The sequence below is a fragment of the Saccoglossus kowalevskii genome, chromosome 1, assembly GCF_978046115.1.
Source record: "Saccoglossus kowalevskii chromosome 1, keSacKowa6.1, whole genome shotgun sequence".
Lineage (NCBI taxonomy): Eukaryota > Metazoa > Hemichordata > Enteropneusta > Harrimaniidae > Saccoglossus > Saccoglossus kowalevskii.
Window position 1 is genome coordinate 3,522,735 of NC_140641.1, and position 11,990 is coordinate 3,534,724.

At 34.7% G+C, this 11,990-nt stretch overlaps 1 protein-coding gene across 1 annotated transcript in view; it reads right to left on the bottom strand.

Annotated features, from left to right (window-relative positions):
- The window catches only part of LOC100369610 (emopamil-binding protein-like), a 47,601-nt gene extending 36,047 nt beyond the window's left edge, over positions 1 to 11,554 (bottom strand). Inside the window, exon 1 of the mRNA XM_002733445.4 lies at positions 11,347 to 11,554. Within this exon, the coding sequence (XP_002733491.1) occupies positions 11,347 to 11,532 (186 nt within the window). The 5' untranslated portion in view covers positions 11,533 to 11,554. The remainder of the gene's footprint in view (positions 1 to 11,346) is intronic.
- Between the last annotated feature and the right edge of the window lie 436 nt (positions 11,555 to 11,990).

Consider the following 11,990-nt stretch of genomic DNA (forward strand, 5'->3'; position numbering starts at 1 on the left):
TACAACTAACAGTTTAATGCTCACAACATAAAACATAGTTGAACTCTGGTGACCTTGCCCTTTGTTATATAATATAATTCCCTTTATCATAGTTTGTTTCAATATAAATATGCATTGTCATAATTAATTTTGAATACAAACAAGTTTTGGGGTTGAACCAACAGTGGGGAATCAGTCTACCGAATGTCCTTAAAAAATTTAAATATGTTACAAAACCATTGGTGCCTTATTTGTTTAATTATTTTAAGGTACATAATTTCCAGCTTTATTCAAAGTAATTCAGATATTTTAGTATAAAAACAAATGTCTCATTGCAAAAAAAAAGTGCTGCATTTAGATGTGAATAGATTCATAAAACATGCAAGATAACAGAAAATTTTAGTTGGCTTTAGTCCTAGTATTTTGTACAGGTGTCTGTCAAAAATTAATGATTGACTGAGACAAATATGAACTGCCTCATTGTGTGACTACTCTATTATATGAAAAGTAAAAAAAAAAAACCTTTATGAATAGCTATCATGTTGCAAGCTCTGCTTTGTATGCAAATCAACTTAAATAGTTAGTTGGTGCCCAGTGGAGGGAGAAGTCAACAGTACTGTTGCCTCCTGAGAATCTACATCTTCAAACACTGCAATCTTTGAAGTGCGTTTTTAAACTAGTATTATAAAAACTCTATCATTCTGTTCTAATAGCTGAAACATATTCCTGTGAGTTTTCATTTGTCGAATGAACTGTTTGTCAAATACAGAATACAGAATACATATATTTTAGAATAATTTTCTTTTTAAAATGTGAATGAAATGTTTTGCTTTTAATGTATTTTATATGTATTGTTTTTGATTTGATAACTTTGAACTAAACAGATTTTCTATTAGCTTCAGATCTTGATCAAAGTTAGGCACCCAGTTCATAGGAGTGCTTATATTGATTTTCTGACATCTTGTTTTATGTAAAGATTTTTTTGGTAGGTTTGCAAATGCGTATCAGACTGTGCAATCTCTCCGTGAGTTGGTTTTGAATCCCAGTATGGGATTCTGAGATACATTACCAAGGATATTATTACAAGATAAATCATTTGCTTCATTGAACACATACAACAATGCATATTTCCACTGAGATCAGTGACCTTTGATGTGTATCACCAGTGATCAGTCAAGTACATGTAGAAACAGTTAAAATATTTTATTAGATTTTCTCAATTTTTGCATGATATTTTCATACAGGACATCTGTTGTTCAAACTCAGGGAAGACTTTATACTGATGAATAAGGTGACCAAGTTTGATAAAGTTTGGAATAGAATTAGTAAAGTTATTATGCACACAATAACAATTATTAATGACAACGACAACGACAACAACGACAACGCTGGACAAAATTTTTCCCTTAATATACCTTTCCCTTCCATCTTTGATGGTACGGGCAAGGTAAAAATACGAATATAATCATAAGCAACCTACTATTATATAATGAATAAATTGATCGATACAGGCACCCCCCCCCCCCCCCCCCGAGTTGTGGATATTTCGGAAATCGCGACACAAGCAAAAGACCGGATAACGATATAACGATTTAGTTGAAAGCTTACGAACTAGTTTCGTAGATTGGAGACAATTGTTTGCTTTTTTGGCTTTTCACAAGAATATAAAGCTGGCAATCATCATATTATTCATGTCCGTACGTCACGGAATGTACACCAATCGTACCCCAATAAACATTCAATTTTGCTGAAACTTACCTTTGCAAACACGACTCTTATGCTGCCTTCTTGAAGTTATTGAAATCAAATAAAGTTACTAGTTCTTCTAGTAACTAGTGAATGAGACCACTGAGCCGAACAGAATACATGTATAAACAGTACTATAATAAATTACACGCAGTGGAGAAATCACGTGCCGTAATAACAGCAGCGTTACTCACAGATCTAATCTACTGTAAAATATTTTATTTCAGCTGGATTATCATTCGCTGAAAAGACTTTTTCTGGGTGTTTTGTATTGAATTTATTTTCATTGATTTTTGACAAGTTGACTGTAAAATATAAGAAAAGGGTATATTCGCTGGGTTTTATTTTAACTGAAACATTCCTTCAGCGAAAATAGCAAAAAAATGTTGCAAGCAAAAATAAAGTATTTTACAGTAATTAATTTATTCTGAGTATGCGCAGACGTTCTGTCAATGTTGCCGGGAGAGGTAATTTTTGATGAAAATCGTGAAAAAAACCCACTTGGGATTTTCAGATCTGAAAAAAAAATTACGTGCATACTCAGCAGAGACTTGTTCATCAACCTGCCAAGTTTCACTGATATCTGCTGTAGAATTTCTGAGAAAATGTTGGAGACGGAAAAATGGACATAACCTGAATTATAAAGTCCCCTTTTCAGGCTGTGCCTGAACAGGGACTAAAAACAAAGGGTCACACCACATGTAGCAGTTAGTCAATGTCTTGTTGATTTTAGACACGTGCAGCGTCCAACAGAACAGTTTTTTCCTGCACGACTACCAGTATTTGCAGCTCATTGCAGTCTGGCACCTATTTACTATATTCTTTATTTTAAATACTAAGTAAATAACGTGTTTGCAGACGGTCTAGAAAGTTATACAAATCTACCATCCTTTGAAAACCACCGGTGTTGAAAAACGATGTGAAAACATAAGTGTTAACCGTCGATCAACGGAAAAATGTCTATACAAATTGATCAGTGGTTTATCAAAAAAAATTCACTTGATGACAAAAAATACTCATATATTTAATGTAATATGCATTTACCTTTTTGATTTTATTGGTAAGTAATAATGAAAGTATATTCTAAAAGAAGTTTTAAATAAAAATTGTTGAATAGCAAATGATCACGGTAGCGCAATCCGGTCATGCTGCGTTTGACAATTGTTATTTATTGCTTGGTAGTGAATATTAAAATACATAACGTAAATTTGTTGAATTGCTATAAAATCCAAGTAAAATTCAACTTAGTTTCACCGTACACAAATGATTCCGATCGCATGTAAATGCTCGATGCTATACAATGTCCACCATTTTTGTCTCTAACAAGTTGACCTGATAGGTCAAATCACTAAATAACCAATCAAAATGCTGGATAATGCCAACGTGTTCAAATTACTATAGCTCATTTGAATAGGTTAATGTTATTGAACACAACACGGAAGAAATTTGCCGATGTTTTAGCACGATCTTTACCTTTGATTTTGATAGGAAACAGCATGATTTTTTTAAATCAAGAAGTTAGTTTTCGAAGATAAACTGAACATTTGAAGACTAATTTAACAATTGTTTACAGAGATAACAGCTCATTGTCGAAACAAAGCTTCACCCATTCACGCTAAACACAAATCAAAGAAAGCTTAGAAAGAACTCCCATGTGCTGAGAGTATTGGAGACACATTAAATATAATTTGAAATTACTTAGCTGAAAACTAATTATGCAAATCAGAAAATTAATATGAACAGATTTGAGTGTAAAACTAATGAGGTCTGCGCAATGTAACAGAAAATCTATGTTTCCAAGTTTAATTGAAATGTGATTAGAACCAAAAAATTATGAATTATTATGCTTATTAGGGAATTAATATGAACAGATTTTTAACCCAAACTAATTAGGTTTATACATTGTCCTGTTTCATTGAAATGGAATAATTAGTCCTTTAGATATCAGTGTGAAAGCTTAAAATTGGTTAATTATGCAAATTAGGTAATTAATATGTACAGATTTTAACCCACAATTATCCAGGTCTGTCTATTGCCCTACAGCATCCATGTACATTCATTGATATATAATGTTTAGTACCTGAGATATCAGTGTGAAAGTTAGTTAGGGAAGAGTAGGAAATCAAACTCGCGGTTTACCGCGGTCATTACCGCGGTGGTGGTGGGTGCTCGCCGGTCGACCGCATTTTATGCAAATTTATGCATAGATTGATGATTCCATGACCCCGGTTTACTGCGGTCGTGTGCGGTAAGCTCGCATGGCAATTTACACCCCATTGTTAAGACAATGAATGGACACAATAGACTGGGAAACTAAAGGTTACTTGCCGCCAAGTTCAAATAATAAAAATCGAGTGGTACCAGAAGATTGGAAAATCGTCTCTATTAGTTCACAGAAGAACACTATTTTATTTTCACGAGTCTTGGTATAACATCGCAAAGCAACCCAGAATAATGTAGACCCCACATAATGTAAAATAATATCACATTATTTTGAATTTACATCATGTACATAGTCTCAGGATTTATTTTAAAAGATTAATGTTTCGTGTATACCAATATAATCGGGCGAAGTATAAATTCCAAGTGTAAAACACTCGATGAGAGGCCGCAGTTTACGTTACCTCGAGACCATGCACTAAGTAGAAAAAGCAAGCCGAAGTCGAAGAGGGAGTGTCACACACTTGGTGCTACAATATATACTACAACAACTAGGTGATCAGCGAAAAAAATAGCGCACTTCTTGGCGAAACTGACTAATCTAATAAACCTTGGCCCAAGTTTAACCCCAAGTCACGCGTTGAACAAGTGGGTTGTTACTTTGGTGACCATTCGCGCTCCGCGCGTTGACCTTTTTATTATACACATCCCATTACGCAAATTTTTACTGGCTCTGCGTTGCCTACATAAAAATTGTTACCGTTCTGGTTGTGAATATTTCACCATTGCCGACGTGATAATGCGTTGCCTTCGTAATAATTACGCAAACTTATTTTCCATTGTTTACGTACTGGCTGTGAATATTTCAACTTTGCCGACTTGATAATGCGTTGGCTTCGCAATAATTGCGCAAACTTGTTTTTCATTGTTTACATACTGGCTGTGAATATTTCAACTTCGCCGACTAGATAATGCGTTGCCTTTGCAATAATTACGCAAACTTATTTTTTATACCCATGTCGACACCTCCAGTCAGGCTGCTATCACCCTTTCTATTTCAGTAATTGACGGTCTGTAGGTGTTAAGTTGTCACCTCCAACTGATTGAGCGGGCAATTGAATACGCGATAATACCAGACTTAGTTTTTCTACTTTAAAACTGATGGCAAAACACAATACAATCGTCCGGAGCCATCGAACTACGCAACTTAGTCGAAAGCGCGACTTACTGCCCCAGAGATGGGGCCACTGAATAACTGTTGTTGATAATGATATTGTAAACAAACACGCACACACAAAACATTAAAGCCAGAAAAGTCAAGTCAAGAAACAACATTTCAAATAATAATTATGGTTTGACATCTAAATCATTTTGAAATAAACTAAATTTCATGTAAATAAAATCCATGCGTTACAATTTACTGTAATTTCAAACTCGGGGCAGCGTACTTTGAACGCAGAGTATTCGATCGCTTACATTTCGAGTGAAAAAAAAACAAAACAACGTCAGGTGCTTTTGAACTACGTGCGGTTGGCACAGTAACGGGCAATGACCTCAGCGGTTCACACGCAATGAAATTCTAATCGAGCCAGCTAGCGTTATCGTACGGTATCATAAACTCAATAATTATTCATTCAAAATGCCTTTCACACTCACGAGTACCATGGAACACGAACATGTAACAGAAAAATAACGTCTTTTGTTTAAAAAAGATTCTATCAACCAAGAATACATGCGCAAGGCAAAATTTATGAAACGAAACAGAAAATAATCATGTCATTGTCAGTACAATGCAGACAGCCTGACCTGTTTTGATTAGTTCGCCCGTTTCTCGTTTGCTGGCCATTTTTTCTGGAGTGTGACACAAATTGTGAACATGATACTGCCAAATCAATCAAGAACCAGGATACGGCTTGGATACGCTGAAACTTTGCAAATCGTCCTCTTTTCAATTGTAAACTTTATTCCAGTGTAATAAAGGTATACCTACATGTACCATGAAAAATTGTATCGCATCACTTTGGAAATTTATGCTAAATACATGTACTAAATACTAAACAAGCGCACATATCGTATTCATTTACAGCATCTGATTTTAAAACAATGACTCGTGGAATCACAAAGAAACTGTTATGTACGCATTTCACACATTACCGAGGACCGCGGTAGAGACCCCTAATTATAAGCAGTCCGCGGCTCTCCCCGGCGTTCTGCGGTACACTGCGGTAATGACCGCGGTGCACCGCCAGTTTGATTTCCTTAATTTCTTCCCTTAATTATGCAAATTAGGTGATTAATATGCACAAATATTTACCGGAAATTAATTGGGTCTGCATAATTCTAGATTCATTGAAATGTGATGATTAGTACTTTAGATATCAGTAGAAAAGCTGAAAATTAATTATGCAAATTAGTTAATTAATATGCACAATTATTTGCCCTAAAACTAATCAGGTCTCTGCATAGTCCTAAAGGATCTATGTACCAAGTTTCATTGAAATGCGATGATTAGTACTTGAGATACCCGTGGAAAAGCTGAAAATTAACGAATTATGCAAATTAGGTGATTAATATGCACAAATATTTATCGGAAACAATCAATCTCTGCATAGTCCTTGAGTATGTAAGTACCAAGTTTCATTGAAATGTAATGCTCACTACTTATATCAAATGCTGAAAATTAATTAATTATGCAAATTAGGTAATTAATATGTACTGATATTACCATAAAAACTATCAGGTCTGTACAGTGTCATATGACATCTATGTACCAAGTTTCATTGAAATGTGATGATCACTACTTATATCAAATGCTGAAAGTTAATTAATTATGCAAATTAGGTAATTAATATGTACTGATATTACCATAAAAACTATCAGGTCTGTGCAGTGTCATATGACATCTATGTACCAAGTTTCATTGAAATGTGATGATTAGTACTTGAGATATCAGTGGAAAAACCGAAAATTGACTAATCATTATGCAAATTAGGTGATTAATATGCACAAATATTTATCAGAAACAATCAATCTCTGCATAGTCCTTGAGTATGTAAGTACCAAGTTTCATTGAAATGTAATGCTCACTACTTATATCAAATGCTGAAAATTAATTAATTATGCAAATTAGGTAATTAATATGTACTGATATTACCATAAAAACTATCAGGTCTGTACAGTGTCATATGACATCTATGTACCAAGTTTCATTGAAATGTGATGATTAGTACTTATATCAAATGCTGAAAGTTAATTAATTATGCAAATTAGGTAATTAATATGTACTGATATTACCATAAAAACTATCAGGTCTGTGCAGTGTCATATGACATCTATGTACCAAGTTTCATTGAAATGTGATGATTAGTACTTGAGATCAGTGTTCTCCACAAATAAAATTTAAAGAGGGGCGCTAATTTTCATATAATTAGCATATTTAATTTGCATATAATTAGCATACTAATCAAACATTTCAAAGGAAATTCTTAGCATTTTTATATTTACATCAATTAAATACTGTGTACAAGTACTATATTAATGTTCTTGAATTATTTTGATGAATAAGTTAAACCACTTGATGTGTAAAAAAATATCAACTTTGACAAATGAAGAATATCAATTTTATTCTTTGTAAAACTGTAATGGAACAAGTTGTGAAATTCTAGCCTTTCATTTATTTCTTTTAAATTTCTTTCAAATATTTCCATTTTTATAGGTTTTATAAATGCATTGAGATATTGTAATAGTTGAAAATCCCAAGTAATAAGAAGAAAAATATTTTCACATAACAAAATTACCATTTAAAAGAAAAGAAAAAATCGAATCCGATGACTGTAAATAAATTAATCATTATGTTGATTGCATTGTTGGTACTGAGGACAAAGGTCAAATCGGATACCGTGACATCCATGTTGTTTCAGTGTTTACCGTACGTTTTGTTTTGGTGATTTATTTGATGATTCTTTTTACTTTTCGCCAATAAAAGGCATGAGAAAACTTGTTTTGACTATCCCATTGCATGATTAACGCAATGCTTGTGACAATCACTTCACGCATCCATTCATTGTTTTTAGTTTATTTATTCAGCCAGTTTTTCCCCAGACATCAAATCCATTGTCCTAGTTGTCACCTATGCCACTATCTGTCTCTTAGTTCTTTGTTTTATCGCCTGTCAATTAATAAGAGGTCTCTCAATAACGTCGTCGGGACATCTTCCGGGAATGTGAAACCACTGTCACCGAAAACAAAGGAGGGTGCTGAAGATAAAAAGAAGGGCGCTACAAATTGAAGAGGGGCGCAAATAAATTAAAGAGGGGTGCTTCGCCCCCTTAAACCCCTCGTGGAGAACACTGAATACTAACAATAACAATAACAATACAATGTATTTGATCGGGGCGGGAAATGTGAATGCAGGGCGCTTGTTGACCATGCAGGGCGCACGACTACCTATGCAGGGCGCACGACTTCCTATGCAGGGCGCTGCGCCCTGCTAAAACCCCTCGTGGAGAACACTGTGAGATATCAGTGGAAAAACCGAAAATTGACTAATCATTATGCAAATTAGGTAATTAGTATCCACGGATTATTACCAAAAACTAATCAAAACCTAGCATTAGTTCAGAGCATGTACATTGTATGTACAAAGTTTCATCAAAATCCAATGAGTGGTTGTTTAGATATCAGTGGAACAATCATGGAACAGCTAAAAATCAGCTAATTATCATGCAAATTAGGTAATTAATATGCACAGATTTTTACCAAAAACTAATCAAATCTGCGCATATGTTCAGAGCATCTATGTACCAAGTTTCATCAAAATCCAATGAGTGGTTCTTTAGATATCAGTGGAACAGTCATAGAACAGCTAAAAATCCGCTAATTATCATGCAAATTAGGTAATTAACGAGCATGGATTTTTACCAAAACCTAATCAAATCTGCGCATTGGCCCAGAGCATCTATGCACCAAGTTTCATCAAAAACCGATGTATGGTTCTTGAGATAGCAGTGGAACAGTCGGACACACATACACACACACACACACACACACTGACACACTAACTGCAAAGACTCCCATTATGTGATTCGCACATGGGAGTCAAAAAAACATTGACTCTTAGGTTTCAACATGGAACTATAATTATAGTTCCATGGTTTCAATGACTATGGTGAAGTTGTAACATCGTGGGTAAGATCAGGAGTGGGTGTTTTTTTGACTTGGGTATCATGTTTTACATTCCAACGCGAAGCAGATGATTTCGCGCCTATGGGCTCCTCACGTAATTCGCAAAATTAAAACCATGCGAATAATTTCTACTTCTACAGTACTTTTGAATAAAAACTTAATAGACTATTTTAGGCGTCAGGAAAGATTGAAATGTCCGAAAAATTATGCCAAAATATTTTTTTTAAAAAAACTTTAACAACTCCCAAAAAATCGCCCGGTTAGGGAGAACACTGCTTTTTAATCATGTCAGCGTTAACTGTAGTGAAATATATAAATAACACTCCATTTCTTGCCTTAAAATGTAAAAATAAAATATCCAAGGGCATTGAGGAGGGGGCATTGCCAATCAAAAACTGACAACATAACAACATTTTCAACAGGTTTCAGAAATATCAGTGCCAGAATTTCATGCATTTGTGACCAGGACGCGATCAGCTGACCATCACATTTTACAAATGCTTGTACCGTTAAAGTCCTATTATAAACCGCGGTTTATATTACAATGTATCAATTTAAAAATTGGGATCAAAAGCTCAAGTTCGGGGTGCAGTTTCTATTACGTACATATTGCAATCACTAAATGGGCGTGGTCATTTTTTTTCCACAACACATGCACAAAACAAACAATACACCGTACAATCTCTTGAAAAGGCGTAGAGGTGAAAGGCCTTATTTCGATTCTAAAATAGGCGTTACGAAATGTTGAAAAATTACAGTCAATCCAAAAAAAATTCCACATGACACAAAAATTTTTTTTTTATTTTCTTGGTAACGAAAAGTATATTCTAACAGAAGTTTTAAATAAAAACACGAATGCACTGCTTAGTAGCAAATGATCAGCTCGATCCGGCCATGCTGCGGGTCACAAGTGAATAACTTACTTGTTTTCGAAGTGTTGATATTGGTGATTATTATTTAGTAGTGATTACAATAACGCATGAAAAATAAATTCGTTGAATTGTTATAAAATGCAAGTAAAATTCAACTTAGTTTCCCCGTAAGCAAATGATTTCAGTCACATGTAAACAGCTGATACGATAACCGCCATGTTTTTGAATGCTCACATGGCGTATTATTGACCGGATAGGTCAAGTCGCTAATTAACCAATCAAAATGCTGGATGGTGCCCACGTGTCTAAATTACATACATACATACATGTAGCTCATTTAAATATATTAATGACAGTTCAGCGACCTCATGGTGAACGCAACACGGAAGAGATTTACCGATAATGTAGTGCGATCTTTTGCCTTTGATTTCCATGGGAAAACGGCATGATTTTTTTTTTTAAATCAAGAAATTATTTGTTTTCGAAAGATAAATTATTCTTCAATGCTCAGTTTAACACTTTTACGGTGATAAAAGCTCATTGTCTAAACCTTACGAAACACAGACGTATTCAGAAAGAGTATTGACAGAGGTCGCCGCCAGAACAAAAGCAGTTTCATTGCCTGTCTGACATCTTATCACCACTGAACAATAAATAGGTGTGAATATTTTTAGGCATGTTGTCAAAACAAATGAATAGGATTAGGAACAATGCTGTTTTGGAACAGCTGGTTGAAACAATGAAGTCAGTCACGGTCTTGTTGAATTGGGGGTGCGGTTAGTAATAGGTACTTTTCAATTTTTGTTAAGAACTCTTTAACCCTGAAGCCGGAATTGGGGGTGCGGTTACTATTACGTATGCGGTTTATATTAGGACTTTAACAGTACGAAAGCTAGATCAGTACACAGTCCCTCTATCACTAGGGACTGTGATCAGTACAAGTATTTGCCAGATACTATTAAAGTAGGGGGAATTGTCACCTGTGCATGCAGCAGATGACATCTACCCATGTGCCTTTGCATTTTTTAACATGCAAAGGTATCAACCCCTCTGTTTTAATTTAAATTAGTGACGCAACAAACCACTGCATAACCACCCTAAACATTTTTTTTTTTTAAATTTCTTTGAAGCCGAACATAGACATTTTCACAAGTGTGTATTATACAAAAATTATTTTGATTTTCTAAGCCCTCAGTCTCAAGTTACTGTACTGTGAATACGAGCATAATAATTTAAGAAACTGCAAAATTGGGTGATGCTGGTCTGATTCATTTGACAGTTTGCCTTTCGTTTTAAGACCGAGGCACGTACCAGTAAACAAAGGAATCATTCAAAATATGTTGTATTGTGTCTACCTCACACACAAATGCCAAGGCGTGTAAAAGTGAAAGATGCGTGAACTTACAAAAGTGGAGTGAAATAGTACGTCGAATGCCACAAATGTAATAAACAATTTGTCCAGTCTGGGAAGTTTTTTTCCAACGACCTGAGATAAAACACATGATGCAACGATAGGTACGCCCAAGAAAACACAGCATATGATCGATGCAGCGTTGTTTACAACGGATTCCCCTTCTGTTTCGACCGCCATTTTTGATAAAGTCTTAATTCACTTGGCCATTGTAAGCAGTACATTCTTCATAATAATAATTCATATATATCTAACATAGACAAAAATAAGCGCAATCAATTTAATTCCTCTTTTTTATAAAATATTTTATTCATTTTACATTTCATGAAAGTTGCAAAATACTATGCACCATGTTAAATATGCAAGGAATTCGGTGGTGTGAAAGTCGCAATGAGAACACAGGGAACCTCTGTATCCCATAATACTAAGTACTTGACAAAATCAAAATTACGAAACGTGCTTCGTCATTGGCTAATCATGTGATGGTGTCAGGACTTTGTGGTTATTTTTGTGAATTACTATCAAGAATGCTTCCAGACCTATTCAATGGTCCATGCATGTTTAAATTGAGCTTGGGGCGGTATACGCCGTTAGACTAACAAATGTATATATTTTAGGTAAACAAATTGTCAAGAATA